The sequence below is a fragment of the Saccharomyces mikatae genome (assembly GCF_947241705.1).
Source record: "Saccharomyces mikatae IFO 1815 strain IFO1815 genome assembly, chromosome: 8".
NCBI lineage: Eukaryota > Fungi > Ascomycota > Saccharomycetes > Saccharomycetales > Saccharomycetaceae > Saccharomyces > Saccharomyces mikatae.
The window spans coordinates 101,540-124,416 of record NC_079263.1 but is presented as its reverse complement, the minus strand read 5'-3'; the positions used below and the strand labels follow the sequence as shown (position 1 = coordinate 124,416).

The 22,877-nt window shown below is 37.1% G+C and overlaps 12 protein-coding genes and 1 non-coding gene across 13 annotated transcripts; 8 read left to right on the top strand and 5 right to left on the bottom strand.

Moving 5' to 3' along the window:
• Positions 1–279: 279 nt before the first annotated feature.
• VPS29 (retromer subunit VPS29) lies at positions 280–852 on the bottom strand (the record flags this gene model as incomplete). Its single annotated transcript, XM_056222857.1, has 1 exon — positions 280–852. One exon carries the CDS (start codon positions 850–852, stop codon positions 280–282), a length of 573 nt encoding a protein of 190 aa, XP_056082506.1.
• A 761-nt stretch (positions 853–1,613) lies between these two features.
• Positions 1,614–2,954, bottom strand: DIA4 (putative serine--tRNA ligase DIA4; the record flags this gene model as incomplete). Its single annotated transcript, XM_056222856.1, has 1 exon — positions 1,614–2,954. The coding sequence occupies one exon, from the start codon at positions 2,952–2,954 to the stop codon at positions 1,614–1,616; it is 1,341 nt and encodes a 446-aa protein (XP_056082505.1).
• Positions 2,955–3,242: 288 nt separating this feature from the next.
• On the bottom strand, positions 3,243–4,201 carry RPL27A (60S ribosomal protein eL27; the record flags this gene model as incomplete). Its single annotated transcript, XM_056222855.1, has 2 exons — positions 3,243–3,622; positions 4,171–4,201. The coding sequence occupies 2 exons, from the start codon at positions 4,199–4,201 to the stop codon at positions 3,243–3,245; spliced, it is 411 nt and encodes a 136-aa protein (XP_056082504.1).
• An 841-nt stretch (positions 4,202–5,042) lies between these two features.
• Positions 5,043–6,614, top strand: TDA3 (Tda3p; the record flags this gene model as incomplete). The annotated part of the gene is made up of 1 exon (XM_056222854.1): positions 5,043–6,614. One exon carries the CDS (start codon positions 5,043–5,045, stop codon positions 6,612–6,614), a length of 1,572 nt encoding a protein of 523 aa, XP_056082503.1.
• A 489-nt stretch (positions 6,615–7,103) lies between these two features.
• SOD2 (superoxide dismutase SOD2) lies at positions 7,104–7,805 on the top strand (the record flags this gene model as incomplete). The annotated part of the gene is made up of 1 exon (XM_056222852.1): positions 7,104–7,805. One exon carries the CDS (start codon positions 7,104–7,106, stop codon positions 7,803–7,805), a length of 702 nt encoding a protein of 233 aa, XP_056082502.1.
• A 1,141-nt stretch (positions 7,806–8,946) lies between these two features.
• On the top strand, positions 8,947–10,539 carry ERG11 (sterol 14-demethylase; the record flags this gene model as incomplete). The annotated part of the gene is made up of 1 exon (XM_056222851.1): positions 8,947–10,539. One exon carries the CDS (start codon positions 8,947–8,949, stop codon positions 10,537–10,539), a length of 1,593 nt encoding a protein of 530 aa, XP_056082501.1.
• Positions 10,540–11,217: 678 nt separating this feature from the next.
• Positions 11,218–12,846, bottom strand: STP2 (Stp2p; the record flags this gene model as incomplete). The annotated part of the gene is made up of 1 exon (XM_056222850.1): positions 11,218–12,846. One exon carries the CDS (start codon positions 12,844–12,846, stop codon positions 11,218–11,220), a length of 1,629 nt encoding a protein of 542 aa, XP_056082500.1.
• Positions 12,847–15,299: 2,453 nt separating this feature from the next.
• On the top strand, positions 15,300–15,372 carry Smki_8.trna3T. The gene has a single exon. It is a non-coding gene; the product is annotated as a tRNA-Thr (tRNA).
• Positions 15,373–15,575: 203 nt separating this feature from the next.
• Positions 15,576–15,857, top strand: TIM10 (protein transporter TIM10; the record flags this gene model as incomplete). The annotated part of the gene is made up of 1 exon (XM_056222849.1): positions 15,576–15,857. The coding sequence occupies one exon, from the start codon at positions 15,576–15,578 to the stop codon at positions 15,855–15,857; it is 282 nt and encodes a 93-aa protein (XP_056082499.1).
• A 684-nt stretch (positions 15,858–16,541) lies between these two features.
• On the top strand, positions 16,542–17,960 carry GPA1 (guanine nucleotide-binding protein subunit alpha; the record flags this gene model as incomplete). Its single annotated transcript, XM_056222848.1, has 1 exon — positions 16,542–17,960. The coding sequence occupies one exon, from the start codon at positions 16,542–16,544 to the stop codon at positions 17,958–17,960; it is 1,419 nt and encodes a 472-aa protein (XP_056082498.1).
• Positions 17,961–18,363: 403 nt separating this feature from the next.
• NEM1 (Nem1-Spo7 phosphatase catalytic subunit NEM1) lies at positions 18,364–19,704 on the top strand (the record flags this gene model as incomplete). The annotated part of the gene is made up of 1 exon (XM_056222847.1): positions 18,364–19,704. The coding sequence occupies one exon, from the start codon at positions 18,364–18,366 to the stop codon at positions 19,702–19,704; it is 1,341 nt and encodes a 446-aa protein (XP_056082497.1).
• A 407-nt stretch (positions 19,705–20,111) lies between these two features.
• Positions 20,112–21,401, top strand: TCD1 (tRNA threonylcarbamoyladenosine dehydratase; the record flags this gene model as incomplete). Its single annotated transcript, XM_056222846.1, has 1 exon — positions 20,112–21,401. One exon carries the CDS (start codon positions 20,112–20,114, stop codon positions 21,399–21,401), a length of 1,290 nt encoding a protein of 429 aa, XP_056082496.1.
• Positions 21,402–21,548: 147 nt separating this feature from the next.
• On the bottom strand, positions 21,549–22,622 carry LEU5 (coenzyme A transporter; the record flags this gene model as incomplete). The annotated part of the gene is made up of 1 exon (XM_056222845.1): positions 21,549–22,622. The coding sequence occupies one exon, from the start codon at positions 22,620–22,622 to the stop codon at positions 21,549–21,551; it is 1,074 nt and encodes a 357-aa protein (XP_056082495.1).
• Positions 22,623–22,877: the final 255 nt, after the last annotated feature.

Sequence of the window (22,877 nt, the reverse complement as noted above, 5' to 3'; positions counted from 1 at the left end):
ATCTATATAAAACATAGTAGTTCTCCATCCAGGTTTCTTTGTATGTTCTGTATGCTTTTATTGATCACGGCTCTAAGCGTCCCAATGCTAATCCAGTTTGATCACCTGAGCACAAACAGTAAAGAAACTAGGAATACGAACTCTCTTTTATTATTTGTAATATTCAATGGGTAGATACTCTTGAAGATATCTACTAATCTTGTCTGCGAAAAAAAATCACAAAACAAGGCTACTCAGTTCTAAGACATCACAGAAGCACATAAAGTGGTAAAGGCTATCCTATTCCTTTTCATAAACCACTTTATCGACCTTCACTTCACCGTCAACATAAAGATAGATGTATAACGTGCAAATGGTACCTTGAATATCCAGCAGACAGAAACTTGGCGAATTAGACCCTTTCACATCCAAATCTGATATATTGACCTCGTCTTCTTTAAATTGGCTCTCCAATTTCACGTCAGCGCCATCCTCTTCGATTGCATTATCTCTGGTTATGTCAGATCCAGATTGTTCTTTCCCCATCGATTCTTCCCTGATTACATCATTTTGTTGTATGGGTTCATCCTCCTTAGTTTCCTCCACCCCTGATGTTACAGCTTCATCGCTATCTTCAACGTCAAATATAATGGGCCAATCCGTATTGAAGGCTCCCGTACAACTGCCTGGATTCACAAAAAACTTCCCCTCCAAGGTGTAAGCCTCGACATTATGAGTACCGCCCCATAACAAAATATCTACATCTAACTGGCGTGCTAATGCTAATAAAGATAAGGGGTCGTTCTTTGGTACCACAGTATAACCGCTGCAACAGCCAATTTTTAAAGCCCCTTGCCTTATTATACAATTCATAGGAATTTCTTCCATTTTCCTAGAGCCTTCGGAAGCGCCATCCTTCTTTGTACTTGGCAAGTGCCCATTATCAAACTCTCCTCTTACGATTGTTATATTGTTAGATATCTGGTTGACAAACTTCAAAAAATTAAAAGACTTCGTACTATTGCCTAGTAAGGCCACCTGAGATATTTTATCAGGAACACTTAGTAATTTTTTGAATTTAAGAGGTAAATCCTACATTCAATTAAGTTCGTTTTCAATTTGTTAGTATGACATTAAAGGGAGTAGGTGCAATGGACATTTAAAAATTACACTTCAATTAAGGTGAGAAAGTGAGAAATGTGAGGGAAAAAACATACAGTCGCTCTATCAGGAATGTGTGCATCACTTAACGCTAACAACAACATAATATACAGGTTACTTCTTTGATCTTTTTGCCACCATTTGCAGCAGTTGTGCAGGAAATGTTAGAGTAGCTCTTCTATTTTTACGATCTTTATCTCGCCACACGGAATAACAGAATTGGCAGGTTTTGAGAAATTGAAAATACTTGAATAGACAGTAAATAAGCTATAAATATAATGCTATATTTTGTTGCCAACTCTTTCAAAATAATTACTCTTTAGTCTTGGGGAAAAATGCATATTTACTAATTATGATCCAACTTAAATCATACAGAACATCTACCAGTAGCGGTGGTTGGATATTTCGCTCAACACAATAATGCTACTGTTTCAATGTGAATTTGCATATTTACAAGATTAGTTTCTTACTTATTAAATATATCGTTGACCATTCAAAAACTCCCTCAAACATTTAGGAACATGTATTTTATTAGTGCTTGAGTCATAAAAATTTTCTACCAGGGCTACCATCACTCTTGGGATGGCCATCGCTGTACCATTTAGCGTGTGTACATATTCTAACTTTCCTGTTTTATCGTTCTTGTACTTTGTATTTAATCTTCTGCTTTGAAAATTGGTACAATTAGAGGCACTACTTATCTCACCAAATTTTCCCCTTCCTGGCATCCAAGCTTCAATATCGTACTTCTTGAAAGCGGGATTACCGAGATCATTTGAAGGCATATTAAGCACTTTGGCTGTTAAACCTAATTCATCTACTATAGAAATTTGGAATTGCTTTATTTCTTCAAGAATTTTGGCACTATTTTCTGGTTTGCTCCAGCAAAACAATTCTACTTTAGTGAACTCATGAACGCGATAAAGACCTTTCGTATCCTTTCCCCTGGCACCCGCTTCAGCTCTGTAACATCTGCTCACACCGACGAGTTTCTTGGAACATTCATCCGAGTTGAAATTTAGGACCTTGTTTGCGCCTAGGCCTGCCATGGATATTTCTGCAGTAGCAACCAATCCTAAGTTAGTGTCCTGAAGAGCATAAATCTGCCGTTCATTATTCATATCCCTTGGATTGAACCCACATGCATCTATTAAATCTCTTTTCGTAATGCTTGGTGGTGTGCAGCTTGCAAACCCATGGTCATTTGCCTTTTTCAGGGCATACGCTACCAAAGCTTGTTCAAGACGTGCTCCGTCATTTAGTAGATAGTACCATGATGTTCCTGTAATGTTTGAGGCAGTCTGTAAATCCAGAATTTCCTTTCTAAGCATAATACCTACGTGTTCCTGAGCTTCCGAAGATTCATACGCTTTTAAAGGGTTTATCCATTGCTCAATCTTTGGGGCCTTTAACGGAACCGTAGGGTCCAAGACATTTGGAAGTGATCTGCAAGTCTCGAAGACTTTCTTTTGCAGCTCCGATAATTCATTATCTTGATCTTGGTATTGCTCTTTAAGGGCCTTCAATGTAGCCGAATATTCTGTAATCTTCGTTCTATCCTTTTTAATTTGTGCTTCAATTGATTTTCTCTGTATCTGAATATCCGCTATAATTTTATCAATCGTTTTTATGCGTTGATATTGTTCACTTAGTTGTTGTAAGTTTAGTATTATGCTATCAGCTTCTATCAACTCTCTATTTTGAATAGAAGTTTGATACTGGGGGATCATCTCTATTATTCCTTTCACATCAAACTGAGGTTTCTTTAAGAAAAACGAGTAACTTGATACTGAAAATAAACGTCTTACAATCATTGCTGTCAAAGATTTTCTTGTTTAGTCTCTTCTATCAGATGCCCTGGATGCCTGTTGCTATATAGTGCTCTTATTGTTTATTCCGATTCCCTGTCTTTAGAGTATTTTTCGTTATGTCGTTATGTGTAAAAATATCAACAAGCGACTTTTGAAGAAAGACCCCATTTGTGTATACTTATACGTAGATATATTCTATTAATATTTGATCATTGTTTACATACATCAAATATACATATGTTGATATTACTAATAATTTTTTTATTTTTGGTTGACCATAATGCAATTCTCTTAAAATCTCAACTTAGAGAAGAACCATTGGTTCTTACCAGCTTGGTGTCTTTCTTCGAAAGCCTTCTTGACGACCTTCTTAGCTTCTTCACGTTGAGAAGGTTGTTCGAAAGTTTCAGTAGAAACAACGGATTTGAAAGCTTCGACATCTAAAGTGTATCTGGTTGGCAATAAATGGTTGTAGTTGACGACCTTGATGAAAGGCTTGATCTTGGTTCTCTTAGCAACCTTCTTGGCACCATGCTTCTTGGTGACCTTTAATGGGTATCTTTCAATACCGGCAACCAAAGCGTGACCAAATGGATGAGACTTGGAACCTTCATCATGTGGTTTAACGATAACAACCTTCTTACCGGCGTAACGACCACGGACAACGACAGCTGTAATTAAAATGGAAAAAATAAATAGTTAGTATAAGTGAAACTTTCATAAAATGTTTACCGAATTCTTTTTATGTTCTTCAATAATGGGTGGGAAAGATATCGTAACTTCGTGAAATTTAGATAGACCATGAAAAAGGCGATAGTGTGTGAAAGATCTCCTAGCTTGCACGCCAGTGTCTACGGGCATAGTGAATGAATTGTGACCTTTATCTCCCCATTGGTATGAGCTTTTTTCTCCTTTATGTTCCGACTTTAATAATCTTCCAGTGCCTCTTTTTGCCTAGTGAAGATGAGTCTCTTATATACCACTCTTTTCAATCATCCATATTTTCAACCAGCGTACCACCGATGAGTCTCCACTTAAATCTAAATTCTCTGATCATATCTAGTTTCATTTGTTTTTGCCTTCCCATCCTTATATGAAGACATAATACTTGAATTAAAACTCTAATTGGATAAACATCAGCCGTTAATAGCTTGGATATTTAATACAACAATTGTGTGATTCTTTGCTGATATCCAAAAAAACTGCAAATAATACGTACCAACTTTACCAGCTTTCAAGAACTTAGCCATTTTTTTCTTTGGTTATGCTTCTATTTTAACACGTTGGAACTAATTAAAAAATTATACAAATCTAATATATCTCTAATTTCACCTCCTAACTTTAGTGGTATGTTTTTACGTGTGCGAGTATTTCCCCTGTGAAAAGAATTTCAGGAAACCTTCCTTCGGGCAAATCTCTGTAGTGGAAGTGTAGGCAGAACATCGTTGGAATGGTTTGTCCAGAGGGCCTTCTCATTATAGAAGAGTTAAGCCAAACATTCCCACTGGCAGAAGCAAGCTTTCCTTCCGTTACCTTGACTTTCACCTGGGAACTCTGCCTGGAATGCTGTCATCGGCTTCCTGTCCCAAACGAACGTAAGACTCATATACTGAAACAAAAAGTTGCACAGTTTATATCAAAATGTAAGGATGTTGGTGTACGGATTCTCAACCGTCTCTCGGAGTGATTTTTATCGTTCCGTTGAAAATATCCACTGAACGTATAATATGAGCCCGATTCCGTCCGAGTCCCCTTACCTTGGCTGAAACCGTGTAGGCCAATTTATTGATACTTATAGCTTTAGTGCTTTCCTGCGTCTATCCCCTACGTGCATGTAAGTTGCTTATATTCGAAAAAAAGCACGGCATAGAAGCGACACTATATCCATAACCTGGCATACTTTACTTACAAGAAAAGTTTTTTTTTATTTAATTTCTTCCGTTGTTAAAATAAGACTTGAAAAAATTAGTCAACAACTGAATTTCTTAAATAGTGCGAATCACTCACTAAGAGATTTTTTGCGCTCCTCCTGATACAGTATTAGGTTATTCAATAGCGTTTTAGTGAAACAACAAAATAAAGATTCTCTAAATGGGTGAGGATTTCATGCACCCACCGTTTCAAGCGTACCCTTCAAAAAATAGTGAAGGGAAAAAACATATTGTCATTGTTGGTGGTGGCATCATTGGTTGCTGTACGGCATACTACTTGACGCAGCATCCAAGTTTCAGCCCTTCGACCCATCACATTACTATCATTGAATCAAGGCGTATTGCTGGAGGGGCTTCTGGTAAAGCGGGCGGTCTGCTTGCATCTTGGGCTTTTCCTCATCAGATTGTGCCTTTGAGTTTCCAGCTACATCAGGAATTGAGTGATGAGTATGATGGAGAGAACAACTGGGATTACAGAAGATTGACGACTGTGTCCTTAGAAGCTGACGTTCGGAAAGAGGTCATTGAAAACTATGAGAGAGTGAGCAAAAAAGCCTATACCCTTAATGTTCCACCTCCAAAGAAGAGACCAGGTAACATACCCAATAAGTTTAACATCGGGGATTCTAGTTCATCATTAAGTTCTTCAGGCTCTTCGTTGAAGAACGAATCCGCCAGTAACGAAGAAGAAGGATCTGATGTTCACATTTCCAGCTCAGTGCCTAGCTTACATTCTCTAACAAACGAACGCATGAAAAGCCACACAAACAGCGTATCAGACCTTGATTCTGTAAGCCCTGCCGAGCAACTCAGGGAGAACAATATTCATAATCCTTTGCCAGCTGACTTGAATTGGATAAGAAGAGAGTTGGTTAATGATTGGTCTTCGCTAGGTGGTACTGATACCACAGCACAACTTCATCCTTATAAATTCACCCATTTCATATTATCAAAAGCGATGGAAACGGGGGCCGTTGATCTATTACTGGGGAAGGTAGTAGGAGTAAAGTGCGACGAAATGGATTGTGTTCATTCCCTAAAATATCTTCCCTCTGTCATCAAAAACCGCAGAAATAGTAGAGGTCAAGCAGAAAATTCAGATATCAAGCTGGGCACAATCTTCAATGACAACAATGCAAAGCCTATTGAAATCAATGATATCCAGCAGGTTGTTTTGAGCATGGGGCCCTGGACTTCCAAAATCCTAAAAGATTGTCCAATTTCTGGATTAAGGGCTCACTCTGTCACGATCAAACCCAGCGAAAAGACAGTTTCACCATATGCTATACTTGCTGAACTGAAAGTCAACGACCGTGAGTTTTTCTCCCCTGAAATGTATGCAAGAAAAGATGAGGTTTATGTGTGCGGTGAAGGTGACACCTTGGTGAATATACCTGAAAGCTCAGATGATGTTGAGGTGGTTTCGGAAAAGTGCGATGAATTGTATCATTATGTATCCAAACTATCGCCAACTTTATCAAAGGGCCATCTCTTGAGAAAACAAGCGTGTTTTTTGCCAGTATTAAATGTTCCCACAAGTTCGGGTCCCTTGATTGGTGAGACAAATGTCAAAGATCTTTATATTGCGAGTGGGCACTCTTGCTGGGGTATTAACAATGCGCCAGCCACAGGCAAATTAATGGCTGAAATTCTCCTTGATGGCGAAGCAACTTCTGCGGAAATCTCAAGTTTAGACCCAAAGTTATATTTTGATGCTACCATACTCCCTTAATTGATTCAAGAAACAATAAAGTCATACGAAATGTATGCACGAGCCCGTATATGTAAGATCTTTTATTTATATGTATACATGTATATTTTTTCTTGGGCCACTTAATGTGTATATATTTAACGAATACCTACATCCATTTTGCTTTCTCTATTCCATTATTTCCCTAATGTCTATACAATCTACTCTTACGCCTGTGGCAGATTGCGCGAGCAGTGTTGCACTTGAGGTAGAAATGATTACTAATTGCTATTAGCGTTGTTGGCGCGACCTTAAACCTGGGCCAATAACATAGGCCGAACCGCTAAGGTCGCAAAAAAAAGTAGGGATGTGCCGAAAAATTTCCGAAATCATAGTGAACGCCCCTGATGGAGAAGCTATAAAATATATATATATCACATCGCATCCTAAAAATAAATATGTCATCACGAAGCGGTTTGCTTTTTCAGGAGAGGAAGCCAAACAACCATCAGCTCTAACAAAGATATCCGTATGTTCGCCAAAACTGCAGCAGCTAATTTAACCAAAAAGGGTGGTTTATCATTGCTCACCACCACAGCAAAGAGAACCAAAGTCACTTTACCTGACTTGAAATGGGACTTTGGTGCATTAGAACCTTATATTTCTGGTCAAATCAACGAATTGCATTACACCAAACATCATCAAACCTATGTGAACGGATTCAACACCGCTGTTGAACAGTTCCACGAACTTTCAAATCTTCTGGCCAAGGAGCCAACTCCTGCAAACGCAAGAAAAATGATTGCTATCCAACAAAACATCAAGTTTCACGGTGGTGGCTTCACAAACCACTGCCTATTCTGGGAAAACCTGGCTCCAGAGTCACAGGGTGGTGGTGAACCACCTACCGGAGCTTTGGCAAAGGCCATTGACGACCAATTTGGCAGTTTAGATGAGCTGATTAAGCTGACCAACGCGAAGCTAGCAGGCGTACAGGGCTCCGGATGGGCCTTCATTGTCAAGAACCTCTCCAACGGAGGTAAGCTCGATGTTGTTCAAACCTACAACCAAGACACTGTCACCGGGCCCTTGGTTCCTCTACTTGCAATCGACGCCTGGGAGCATGCCTACTATTTGCAATACCAAAACAAGAAGGCCGATTACTTCAAAGCCATTTGGAACGTGGTTAACTGGAAGGAAGCCTCCAGAAGATTTGATGCTGGCAATATTTAAAAGAAGTTTCCACTGTGGCGTTTTATTCGGATTATTCTGAAAGACACACACTCACACACCCACCCACCTATTTATTATATAACTACTTTTAAAAGATATACATGCATCTTACAAAAAAAGGGGGGAGAAACACAATGCATCTTTACCTCTTTTCCTTTTCTTTTCTTGTTTTCTTTTTCCCGCCTCTTGCGTTTTCTGCCTCTGTATATTACAACTTTGTAAGACTAACCCTCTGCCAAGCAGCGAACCAATTGTTCTTGATATTGTTTCACCCGATAACTGTAAAGGTACTGCTATCGTAAACGACTGCTTACTCAGGGAAATCTCCCAAAACGGTAATTTGCTACGCACCGTGCGATGTTATGATCGTCGACTATCCGTACAGACGAACAACTGCAACAATGGGTGGTTGCCCTGTGCCACGCCCAGGAAATACCGGGGGACCCAACAAAGTACGAAATTTCCGACAGAGTGCTCCTGTACGACAACGAGGCGAGTCTTTATTCCCGACTAAGCCGTACGATTATGGTAATGTCACACGAATTGAATGCTAAACGAGTAGGCAACAAACAATATGCGTGCAAGATTCGCCCGGTTGAACTACTTTAAAGGCCGATAATCCACGAAAAAACGAGACAAACGAAGCGCTGGCTCTAAACGAAACGAAACGAAAGCGATGGTTCGAGATAATCGCTTTTCAAATGACAATAGTATCTTGCAGAACACAATGAGTGTGGTAAGTATCTTGCAGGAGACATCGATTTTATGGCTAAATTTTTTTTTTTTTCTTGGTATGAACACATCCTATTGTCCATCCCCACGAGTTAACGACGTTTACGTACTTGCATCTATTCGAAAAGCCTCTAAAAATTGCCCTCCATGTGTATTCATTATATAAGATAGGGTATTTTCCCTTAGTTTCTTATTCCTCGCAACTCTTTCCTTATGGGTTTTTTTTCTTCTTTCTTTTTCCTTTTTCTTACTTGTGAATTATTTATAAAGAGGCTGATAAGCAACGACGTTCACAGTGTCCATTTTTGGTAGGAAGTAATAGTTTCTCATTCTATTATTCATAGTTTTACTTTTTTTTCCTTCATAATTGCAGGCTTGAACTCAAAACAAACAAACTAATAGTACAAGTATGTCTGCTACCAAGTCAATTGTTGGTGAGGCATTGGAATATGTAAACATTGGTTTAAGCTATTTCTTGGCTTTACCATTGGCGCAAAGGATTTCTTTGATCATAATAGCTCCATTCATTTACAATATTGTGTGGCAATTACTATATTCTTTGAGAAAAGACCGTCCACCTCTAGTTTTTTACTGGATTCCATGGGTCGGTAGTGCTATTGCATACGGTATGAAGCCATACGAATTCTTCGAAGAATGTCAAAAGAAGTACGGTGATATCTTCTCATTTGTTCTATTAGGTAGAGTCATGACTGTTTATTTAGGTCCAAAGGGCCACGAATTTGTCTTCAATGCTAAGTTGGCTGATGTTTCAGCAGAAGCTGCTTACGCTCATTTGACGACCCCAGTTTTCGGTAAAGGTGTTATTTATGATTGTCCAAATTCAAGATTGATGGAACAAAAGAAATTCGTTAAAGGTGCTCTGTCCAAAGAAGCCTTCAAGAGTTATGTGCCATTGATTGCTGAAGAAGTCTACAAGTACTTCAGAGACTCTAAGAATTTCCGTTTGAATGAAAGATCTACTGGTACCATTGATGTCATGGTCACTCAACCTGAGATGACCATTTTCACTGCTTCAAGATCGTTATTGGGTAAGGAAATGAGACAAAAGTTGGATACCGACTTTGCTTACTTGTACAGTGATTTGGATAAAGGTTTCACCCCAATTAATTTCGTCTTTCCTAACTTACCATTGGAACACTACAGAAAGAGAGATCATGCTCAAAAGGCTATTTCCGGTACTTACATGTCTTTGATTAAGGAAAGAAGAAAGAACAACGACATTCAAGACAGAGATTTGATTGATTCTTTGATGAAGAACTCTACATACAAGGATGGTGTCAAGATGACAGATCAGGAAATTGCTAACTTGTTAATTGGTGTCTTGATGGGTGGTCAACATACTTCTGCTGCCACTTCTGCTTGGATTTTACTGCACTTGGCTGAAAGACCAGATGTTCAACAGGAATTATACGAGGAACAGATGCGCGTTTTGGACGGTGGTAAGAAAGAATTAACTTATGATTTACTAGAAGAAATGCCATTATTAAACCAAGCTATCAAGGAAACTTTAAGAATGCACCACCCATTGCACTCTTTGTTCCGTAAGGTCATGAAGGACATGCACGTTCCAAACACTTCTTACGTCATTCCAGAAGGCTACCACGTTTTGGTTTCCCCAGGTTACACTCATTTAAGAGACGAATACTTCCCACATGCTCACCAGTTTAACATTCACCGTTGGAACAACGATGCTGCCTCTTCTTATTCTGTCGGCGAAGAAATCGATTACGGTTTCGGTGCCATTTCCAAGGGTGTCAGTTCCCCATACTTACCTTTCGGTGGTGGTAGACATAGATGTATTGGTGAACACTTTGCTTACTGTCAACTAGGTGTTTTGATGTCTATCTTTGTTAGAACTTTGAAATGGCATTTCCCAGAAGGTAAGACTGTCCCATCTCCTGACTTTACATCTATGGTTACTCTTCCAACCGGTCCAGCCAAGATTATCTGGGAAAAGAGAGATCCAGAACAAAAGATCTAAGAATTGTAATAAAAAAAGGTTAACATTTACATGGGCCTCATTACCAGCCCTCATCCTCTCTTCCAATGATTTATTTTATTTTCCAGTACTTTTGATGTGACATTAAGATCTGTTCTTTAGTCATTGTCAAACTTGGACAACCATTCCGCATTATGAGTGGATATGGTTTCACTTCTTTATTTATAAATATTTATACTACGAAATTATATATAGATTACATTTCTAAAACAACATCAAATATAAGGTTCATCTATGAGCGTGCTAATTGAATTCAAAGAACAATAACATATAAACAATAAAATAACTATTTAATGCGGCTTTATAATCTAACTCCCTAACCGTTTTCCCATTTGAAACTGTCAGGGTAGAGAGAGCTTGGTTGTTGAAATCAGTTATTTATCGTCGCTTTGACTAGTCGTGTTAGCAAGAACGAAAGATGAAGAGAATTTCCCAGGATAACTGAGGGTATTTCATTTACAGAACAATTTATTGAAACGAATATCTAGATATTTATCCCAGCTTGCTTTCACAATAAACAAAGCAGTGGAAGAATTCATTGCCTCGTTATACAAGAAACCGCTAGAGAAATATTATACTTGTTACAAAAGATAATAATAATAATAAATAATACGTAAAAAAACACCGAAACCCACCAAAAAACAAAAAGTAAAATTACCCTTAAAATTCTATCCCATTGGCTTTTTTGTAAAGAGCCAAACAATCTTGAGTTTCCTTTAAGTGATTTTCACCTAGTAGCTCGAAGTTCATTTGCTTCTGTAATATCTCATTGATGGAAATCATATTGCTCTTCTTTGAGTGATTTATTGAGTCTTCTTCGGCCTTGTCTGACTCTGACAATGATTGCTCCGAATCTAATGGGTATGATTTATTTGTTTCTGTAGTTGTGATCGGATCACCCGAAAGTGGAGACAACGCTGATGAGGTAGAGGATAATGCAGGTGAGCCCATACGTAATACGTACCACGATGATTGATATTCCTGAGCTATAGAAGACGCATTTTGAGGTGAAAGTATTGGATGGGATGTAATTGGCCACTCCTTAGGATTTTGGATGTCAATAGGCTCATGTGATTGTGTAGTTTCTGTGGTTTTTGAGATTTGTTTACGTTCGAGCCAAGGTGCGTCCACTCCAATTTTATTCTTCTGGGTTTTTCTTGGTATGCCCTTGTGATTATGGGGTTCTTTCGAATGTATTACCGCCGCTTCCATGGTGTTGTTACTTAGCGCCGCACTTTTTACGGGAGCACTTTCTTCGGATGAGATGAATCTAGTCTGGCCATCGGAGGTCTTTATCATTTTCATTTTAGTAGTCTTCTTTTTCTCTCGTATCCTCTCAGAGTAGCCTTCTGGTAACCCTTTGCAACTCCCTGCCTCAATGTGGTTTTCCACCCAGCTCTCACTAGTGTGGAAGTATTCCCCACACTGAGCACACGCACCGGATGATTTATTGCGGTCTTGAGGCTTAACACCTTCTGGATAAGTGAAATGTCTAGATTTCAAGTGTGTTTTGTACGTATCTCTTCTACTGAACCCGCCGGAAGTATGGCATCGCAGCTCCTGCGAAATGCTATTATCAAAAAATGGACAGTGATAAGCCTTTCTTTTGGCATGCTTTTTGATGTGTCGTGTTAAGTACCCTCTAATTCGGAATCTGGCATCACAGTAGTGGCATATGTATGATAAAGCTTCCGATGATTCATCAGCAGTGCCCTGAATTTCGTCAGATAGAGGGGACTCATCAATACATTTTTTAGATGCAGGGGTGATTACGCTGCTTATAGGAGTGATCGGAAGAAAATTTGAAGGAAAAAGGGCCTTGTACTGATCAGTGTTGATATAGGATTCGTGGAGTAAAGGGGAACTTAATAAGTCGTTTTGCGACTTGGTTGGCTCGTCGATGGCGGAATCTCGCGAGATCGCTTCACCCAGGTTCAACCTTGTTCTTACTATACCATTCTTATCAGTTTCAATAGAGAAAGCTGTTTGCAGGTTATCCAAATTTAAAGCGCAGGGGACAACTGAAGATTTTGATGTCAGACTCAACTGTTCGTTATTCTGACTGGGAAATAACTCGCTCGTATCGGCCACATCATTACTTTTGGCAGCATAACTGTCTCTTTGATGATCGTCCTGTTTGACGTGTTTTAACTCTTCGAAAAGAGTATTCTTAGAAGACTTGTCGTCTGTTGCATTGGGCACAATCACCTGTTCCACTACCACCTTAAAATAATCATATATTCTTGTGAAAACACTGTCCCGTGTTGCAGATAGTGATAAAATAGGCATAATGATAGATTTTCTTATTTCCCCAGCTTTTCCTCTCTTGCCTTTCGATGTTCGTCGGATGATTAAGCACTGTTTTTCGATTGTTAATCATCTTCTTTTTTCGCTTTTTGTCCATGCGTGTATTAGAAAGTGGATGAAGAACGATAAGAAATCTAAAAAAAGCTGCTCTTCGTCCAAATTGATGACTCCCCGGAAGGGTAACAAAAATGTTGATCTTAAATAGCATCATACCAAGTTCTTTTCCCATCTTTCAAGGAACGCTCCCACGAGCTTAAATTGCTATCGATAGCTTACTCATTATCACTTATGAACTGTCGACAATCAAACCACGAATATTTAATTTAAATAAGTGATTTTCCTCTTCAGTTGGTATATTTCGTTCTTCATAGTGAATGTGAGTATCTGTAATCGTTATGATTAATTATTCATACAACACTGGAATTTCTTTTCTTGGTCAAGTTCTAAACCATATCTTCTTTGCACTTTTATTTCCTGATGGGAAAGCTTTTGGTTCTGCTCGATACTTGCTATTCTTTTATATATGACATTCCATTTGACGTTTGTTTTCTGGTTGATTGGAATCTCCTGTTTTGATTATTGTTTTCGATGGGCCACCTGAATCGCATTGACAGGTTTCCTAAATGTTTTTTTCTGTTAGTTACGATAAGGATTTTATGGTACTATCGTTGTTCACTTTACAAAAATTAACCGCCGAACTTTCTAACGTCTTTTCACATTTTTATTCACCATTCAGCATCAATGCTTCAATGTGCTTTTGAAATTAATAATCTCGTTCTTCTTCCTGCTTACTTTCAGCTGCCCTCAATAGCTTTTGACGCTTCTTTTGTTCTGGAATTGTTGTTCTACGGACCGGATATCGATAGTATGTTTTGGTACTAAAAAAGAACATTAGAAAGGATGTAACGTTAAAGAAAAAAAATAATAAGTAAGTTTAAAGAAATTTGTCTGGATTTCATTTTTATTGAAAGCAGTATTATTAGTTATATAGATAATACCTGAATTTCTCCTCGAGAACATAGAACTACGGGAAAGAGAATCAATAATTATATATAAAAGTATGTTTATTACTGTTTTCGTTTCACATCTTAGCATTGGTTACCCTATTTCATAATCAATCCTTGCATTTCAGCTTCCACTAAGGAAGATGACTGTTTCTGATCATTTATGTCATTTTCGAAAACCATATACGATAATATCGTAGCATAATAACTACCATCAGTGGATGACAATTGTATTTATTCCAAACAGAAAGAATAGCAGCTCTCTGCTTACCTTATTTGTTGGAATAAGTGATTACAACTATTGTTGTAATATAAATCAACTATCATCTACTAACTAGTATTTACGTTACTAGTATATTATCATATACGGTGTTAGAAGATGACGCAAATGATGAGATATAGTCATCTAAATTAGTGGAAGCTGAAATGCAAGGATTGATAATGTAATAGGATAAATGAATAACAACATATAAAACGATGATAATAATGTTTATAGAATTGTGTAGAATTGCAGATTCCCTTTTATGGATTCCTAAATCCCTGAGGAGAACTTCTAGTATATATACATACCTAATATTATTGCCTTATAAAAAATGGAATCCCAACAATTACATCAAACTCCACCATTATCTCAACTATACATTTATTCGTATAAATTGGAGTGATTGATGATAAATATTTTTTAACATAATACTAATATTGTTGGGTAAATGAATACAAACATTCATATGATGATACCAGTTATATTGGAGGAGGAAAATTCTAATAATAGAATTTTCTGCATTAGTAAGATGAAGATCTAAGAGTTGACCAGGACTTATGTTGGAATGAAAATCAACTATCGTCTATCAACTAGTAGTCATACTACTAGTACATTATCATATACGGTGTTAGAAGATGACATAAGTTATGAGAAGCGGTCATCGAAATAAGTGGAAGCTGAAATGCAAGGATTGATAATGTAATAGGATAATGACTGACAACATATAAAATGTCAATCAAAGCATATACAGAATTATGTAGAATTACGAGTTCCATTTATTGGATTCCTATATCCTCGAGGAGAACTTCTAGTATATCTACATACCTAATATTATTGCCTTTATCAACAATGGAATCCCAACAATCATCTCAAAATTCGCCAATCTCTCAACTTATTATACAAGAAGATAAGCCATAACTAAAATCTTATCATCAATTATGTCTGAAAGACTGGGTTTAACACAACTAGTCGGCGTGTGTTTTATATACCTCTTTGATATAATTTAAGAAAGAACAACTTATTTTTCAATTATTACAACTTACTAAACCACTAATTATCAACATTATTTATCAGGAACAAGTTTTTCTTTAAAAATATCTTTTGCAAGTTCTGCATGAGCGAAAACATCAATAAATAGAGAGATTTCATCCCGAACATGCAACAATAAAGCTTCTATGGCCAAGTTGGTAAGGCGCCACACTAGTAATGTGGAGATCATCGGTTCAACTCCGATTGGAAGCATCTTTGTTTTTGTATTTTTACCTCGTCATTTATGATCACCCTCTGAAAGCTTCTATTTTTTCCTTTTTTTTTTTCTTCAGCGTGTGCTGAGAATGAACATCCAAAGTAAAGCTCTTTAACGGACAAATACTCTCCTTATTCCTCTCTCATACCCACCAAGATATAAACAAGCAGGAACAAGCTAGCAACATCCCTGAAATAATATGTCTTTCTTAGGCTTCGGTGGTGGTCAACCTCAATTATCATCTCAGCAAAAGATTCAGGCTGCAGAAGCTGAACTGGATTTAGTCACTGATATGTTCAATAAGCTGGTCAATAACTGCTATAAAAAATGTATCAATACTTCTTATTCCGAAGGCGAATTAAATAAGAATGAATCTACATGCCTAGATAGATGCGTGGCCAAATATTTTGAAACCAATGTTCAAGTTGGTGAAAATATGCAAAAAATGGGCCAATCATTCAACGCAGCAGGTAAGTTCTAAACATGTGCATTAAAACAGTGACGATAAGACGAAAATAAGAAAAGAAACTTTTAAGCTGTTTTACTGGGCCCATAATTATAGTTAGTATTATTGATTCATATCCTGTATATATAAGTAACATTATACTCTTTTCTGTGCTTTTCTTCACTTTTTCTTCCATGGTATATGTTAATTGAAAACGAGATCGTCAATAAGTAGATCATATCAAAGCCAATAAAAGTGGTATCTAATAAGAAAATATAACACGTAAAAATAGCACATTTTCGTGCAAGTAACACCAACTCGTTTCAATTTGAAACGCACTATATTTTATTCCCCCGGCGTTCACCTCATCATGTAAAAAAACACATCATTTTAAAGTTCCTGCGCTTCCTTCTGGGTGCTTCCTGGTAGAAAAAGAATTAAAATGGAGAGGCAGGAAAATTTCTGTTACAGGCTATTTTCCCTAAAGGGAAACATTAAAAAATAATGGAAAATAAAGAGAATAATAAAATCCCATCGATGTTGGTTGCGTTCCAAAATCTTTATTTTCTTTTGATCTGTTATTCTTTTTCTTGCTTTTCCTTTTTAACCTCTTAATCATCTCTAAATTCAAACTGGGAGGAGTTGCTTACACTCTTAACTGGTATTTAAAGCATTGTATCAATCATCTAAGAAGCATAAGCAGACACTTTTGAAATAGGCATGGGGTGTACAATCAGCACACAAACACTGGATGACGAAAGCGATCCGTTTTTACAGAACAAAAGAGCTAATGATGTCATCGAGCAATCGTTGCAGCTAGAAAAACAACGTGACAAAAATGAGATAAAATTGCTTCTATTAGGTGCAGGTGAATCAGGTAAATCGACTGTTTTAAAACAGTTGAAATTATTACATCAAGGCGGGTTTTCCCACCAAGAAAGGTTACAATACGCCCAAGTGATATGGGCAGATGCCATACAATCAATGAAAATCTTGATTATTCAGGCCAGAAAACTAGGTATTCAACTCGACTGTGATGATCCAATCAACAATAAAGATTTGTTTGCATGCAAGAGAATAATATTAAAGGCTAAAGCTTTAGATTATATCAACGCCAGTGTTGCTGGCGGCTCTGAATTTTTGAATGATTATGTGTTGAAGTATTCTGAAAGGTATGAAATTAAGAGACGTGTTCAGAGTACTGGGCGAGCAAAAGCTGCTTTCGATGAGGACAGAGATATTTCCAATAACAGAAGTGGTGTTGACAATGATGCGGACACAGTGGCACAAAATGGGGATTATGATAAAAACAACAGTAGCAGACTTGATCTACAGGACATTTGCAAAGATTTGAACCAAGAAGGTGATGACCAAATGTTTGTTAAGAAGACTTCAAGGGAAATTCAGGGACCGAATAGACGAAATTTTATTCACAATGACATTGCTAAGGCGATAAAGCAACTTTGGAATAACGACAAGGGTATCAAGCAGTGTTTTGCACGTTCCAATGAATTTCAATTGGAGGGCTCTGCTGCATATTATTTTGACAATATCGAAAAATTTGCTAGCCCGAATTATATCTGTACAGATGAGGACATCTTAAAGGGCCGCATAAAAACCACAGGAATTACAGAGACAGAATTTAACATTGGTTCATCCAAATTTAAGGTTCTTGACGCGGGTGGACAGCGTTCTGAACGTAAGAAATGGATTCACTGCTTCGAAGGAATTACTGCAGTTTTATTTGTTTTAGCGATGAGTGAGTATGATCAAATGTTGTTTGAAGATGAAAGAGTCAACAGAATGCATGAATCAATAATGTTATTTGACACATTATTGAATTCCAAGTGGTTCAAAGACACACCGTTTATTCTATTTTTAAACAAGATCGATTTGTTCGAAGAAAAAGTGAAAAGCATGCCCATAAGGAAATATTTCCCTGATTATCAAGGCCGTGTCGGCGATGCAGAAGCAGGATTGAGATACTTCGAGAAGATATTTTTAAGCTTGAATAAGACAAACAAACCAATTTATGTGAAGCGAACATGCGCCACCGATACCCAAAACATGAAATTTGTATTAAGCGCAGTCACCGATCTAATCATTCAGCAAAACCTAAAAAAAAGTGGTATTATATGAAGGAAGTGTATAACTAAAGTAGTGAATTAGATATGTAAACCCTCTTTTCAATAAAAAAATAAGAACGAACAACAGAAGAAAAACCCATCTATTTTCTCCTACAAACTACATGATTTAATGCTAGATGAAAAAGCCACTTTGTTCAACAGTTCTTGATCTCGTTAAATCGTTCCGAGTTTACGATTGGAAAACAAGGGTAATAAAATCGCATGAGAAAAAAAAAAGGTCCAGACACTCTTTTAAAGAAAAAACTCTTGAAAACAGTTGATTCTGCGTAAAACAGGCATTATTTGGAATTCTTCTCCGTGTTAAATACTCGGGATATATAGAATCTATTTTGCATCCTGTTCTCACTTTTTTTTCTTTATTGTTGTTAATTTCTGGACATCGTTTCATTAATTGAATGAATGCCCTAAAATACTTCTCGAATCATTTAATAACTACAAAGAAACCAAGAAAAAACCATGTTGAGGTGACAAATAATCAGGATATACTTGATACTTCGAACGAAGATTCGAATACATATGCTACTCACATTGAGAATAATTGCACTATTGAAGTGAATCAGCACTTTGACCACTCCTCAGACCACCTAAAAGATTTTAATCAGAATGAAGAGAGAAAATTGTTCATTTCTGCAAAGCCAAAGTCATTACGTTCCATCCTGAAAGAGAAAATAGGGTCAATTTTATGGGCATTGTTACTTTTTCTTCCGTATTATTTAGTAATTAAACCCTTGATGTCTTTATGGTATGTTTTTACCTTCCCATTAAGCGTCATCGAGCGCCGTGTGAAACATACTGATAAGAGGAACAAGGAATCGAGTGATAATGAGAATGGGTCGCCTACAAGTTCAAGTAGTGCTGGTGATTCTAGTGAGAAGATAAATTCTAAAAATTGCAATCTTAATACGATTTCCGAGACAGTTGAAGATGATTTGAATGCCAGTGATGAGATAATTCTCCAAAGGGATAATGTCAAAGGCTCGTTATTGAGAGCTCAATCAGTTAAATTAAGGTCAAGAAGTTACTCTAAATCAGAAGTTTCACTTACTAATCATTCAAGTACTAATACGGTATTTGGTACAAAACGTATGGGTAGGTTTTTATTTCCAAAGAAGCTAATACCCAAATCAGTATTAAATACACAAAAGAAGAAGAAATTGGTTATAGATCTTGATGAGACCTTAATTCACTCAGCTTCTCGAAGTACAACACATAGTAATTCTTCTCAGGGTCACCTAGTAGAGGTAAAATTTGGAATAAGCGGAATTCGTACGCTGTATTTTATTCACAAGAGGCCCTATTGTGATTTGTTTTTAACAAAAGTTAGCAAATGGTATGAACTTATAATTTTTACAGCATCCATGAAAGAATATGCCGATCCTGTAATAGATTGGTTAGAAAGTTCCTTCCCATCCAGTTTTTCGAGAAGATATTACCGTTCTGACTGTGTCCTCAGGGATGGTGTTGGATACATTAAGGACTTGAGCATTATAAAGAACTCTGAAGAAAATGAGAAGGGCAGTTCTTCTTCATTAGATGATGTAATTATTATAGATAATAGCCCAGTAAGCTATGCGATGAATGTGGATAATGCTATTCAAGTGGAAGGTTGGATAAGTGACCCCACAGATACAGACTTATTGAACCTATTGCCTTTTTTGGAGGCTATGAGATACTCGACAGATGTCAGGAATATATTGGCATTGAAACATGGCGAAAAGGCATTCAATATAAACTGATCAATCTTATTATTTCCTTCAAAGAGTGATAAACATGGACAATGAACCATCTAACGTTATCCATTGTGGCTTGTTTGACGGAAATAATAGTCGCTTTCTAGGTGAAAAAGATATGGAAAGTAACAAGAGAAATGATGTTTTTTTTGTTCTCTACATATATGCATATTTATTATTTAGCAAACAGATATACTTGATCTCCACAGTATATAATATGTTGAAAAGGCATCTCCGATTTAGCCTTAATATTTTTCTTCTGCAGTAACATGCGAAATGCTAGTTTTTCGCTATTTATTTTTTTATTTCTTTTTCATCCTGCATGCAGTAGAAAAAAGAGGCAAGAATGAAAATTTTAACATTAATATGGCAATACATAAGGGAGGAATTGTTTAAGGTAGCTGGACGAACAAATGGCAAATAATACGTGGAAACTAGTTGTTACTACGGCTCTTATATCTGTGTTTTCAACGCAATTAGTCAAAAGTGCATGGAAAGAATATAAACTTTCATGTGCGGCTAATAAGAATAAAATTGCATTGCAACCTCGTCAATATGATGACGACTTATTCAGGGAGCAATTGGCTCGTAACTATGCATTTCTTGGTGAAGAAGGCATGAAAAAGATCAAGGAACAGTATATAGTTATAGTTGGCGCTGGAGAACTGGGGTCGTGGGTATGTACAATGTTAATTCGTTCAGGATGTCAGAAGATTATGATTATTGATCCAGAAGACATATCAGTTGACTCTTTAAACACGCATTGTTGCGCAATTTTATCAGATATCGGAAAGCCCAAAGTAGAATGTTTGAAAGAACACTTGTCTAAGATTGCTCCTTGGTCTGATATAAGAACAAGGGCTAAGGAATGGACTAAGGAAAACTCAGAAGAGTTAATATTTTCTGATGGTGAATCACCAACTTTTATTGTGGATTGCTTAGATAATCTAGATTCGAAGGTAGACCTATTAGAATACGCTTACAATAATAAAATAAACGTTATATCTTCCATGGGTATCGCCACCAAATCAGATCCAACCCGCGTAAGTATAAATGATATTTCTATGACAGAGTTTGATCCTATATCTCGTTGTGTGAGAAGAAAATTAAGAAAGAGAGGCATTGTCACGGGGGTTCCTGTTGTTTTTAGTAATGAAATGCTTGATCCACGTAAAGACGACGTACTTTCTTCCATAGATGGTGAACGCCGTGCCATCAACGCTAGAAGAGACGAGGCCCTAAGGCATTTACCAGAATTAGGAACCATGCCCGGTATTTTTGGTTTGAGTATTGCAACGTGGATCTTAACCACGGTTTCAGGTTATCCAATGAAAAACAGTGAGGTCAAGAATAGATTAAAATTTCATGATAGCATACTAGAGACTTTCCAAAAGCAGATGGTGCGATTAAATGAAAACAGTGACCAACCATCATTTCTTGGATTGAAAGAGGTCGGCTATATAGTCGAGGAGATGTTTAGGGGCAAATCTCCTGTTAGCGGATACTCTACAAAACTAGCTTTAACAAAATGGGAGGCTGATAAAGAAGTTTCTTTAACTAATGTTGTTCTTATGACGAAAGAAGAACAAGAAATTCACGAAAGAAGAGTTCTGCGGGGTGGTGAAAAACTGACAGCTGTATATTCTACTGATGTTCTCGATATTATTGATAGGGTTTTTAAAGAGGAGAAATACTATTCTTAGCGATTGAAAAATCAAAATATAGGATATATTGAATATAGATTTACTAATACTATTTACATCATAGTATAATGCAGTATACTTCTTACAGAACCCAAATAGACGGGTTCTTCTGCGATATGTGAATAAATAAAAAAATGCGATGCATAATTAAATGCCAAAATTCCATTTCATTCTTTCATAGACGAAAAAACTACATGCGACCATAGGTGTTACCTTGATGTAACCAATGCTTAGACCAACAAAAAATCCTCGCAATCCCCTTTCTCTAAGTATTATTTGGGCAATTTCGGATATTGATTGAAATTTATGATCATACATATTTTTGGGTGATAGCGCGCTTACTTGAAGCCTTCTCCTAATAATTTCAAAAGGATATGCTGCCGTTTGGGATGCCATACCAGCGAGACCACCAGATATCAACTCAGCCCAAGTACGCAAAGGTTTCCTCTGCTTTTTTTGTACTCTTTCCAATTCATCGTCTTCAGAAAGTTCCAATACTGAATAAGGTGCAAAGAAAGGGCTCTTCAGCACATCATGAAGCAAATCGTGTGCGAAAAAAGACACACCTGCATATGGAATCATTCCAAGTACAGTCGGAACATAACCCCTGTAAAAATTACACCAGTGGCAAAACCAATTGGGGAGATATTCATTTTTGATTAGTGTGGTTGAAGCTGGTTCTGCATATATTTTCTTGATTATTTTTCCTAACTTTACTCTCTTATGTTCTGTTTCATATGCTAACCTAACCCTAACAAGATCTAAGGGATAAGTTATGAACACGCTGCATAATCCTGCCAATGAACCACTTACTAATCTTCTCCAGTGTGATTCAAATTCTTTTGAGGGAATCAAGGTGTTCCTAATCTGTTCATAAGCAACAAACTTAACAGCTGCATATGGAAAAATCCTCAGCAGGGTCGCTGAATGACCTTGAAAAAAACCTCTTATCCCATCGTTGATCCATATATGCTTGGCTGCCTCTACTAATCCTATTAGTGAGCCTGCATATTTTGTGTAGTGAGGATTAGATGTTTGGAATAGAATTTTTATTCTATCCAAGGGTGCGATTAGCGTTTTCGCACAAGAGCCTGAGATACCTCCGGCCAATCCTGATCGTATAATGTAGTCAAATGAATTTCTATCAAATGAGGTATTTTTTGTAGAAAACTTGTTTATAGGTTTGTAATTGTTGTTAGAATCTGAGCTATCTCGCGTCATAATTAAATAGTTGCGTATATTTTAGCAGACACCTCGAGGAATTCTATCAGTGCTATTAGAAATTGTTTTCTTATAATGCCGAATGTTGTGAAGTACTTAAAGTACGAACAACGTTTACACAGTTAAATTTACCAAATGCTAAGCCTATGCTGTTTGAGTTGCGTCAAGAATTGTTCTTTCAAGGGTTTATAAATACTAACTATAGTATTTATTTGGTCTTTTACTTCCGGCGGGTTGAAAATTCCAGCTGCGAAA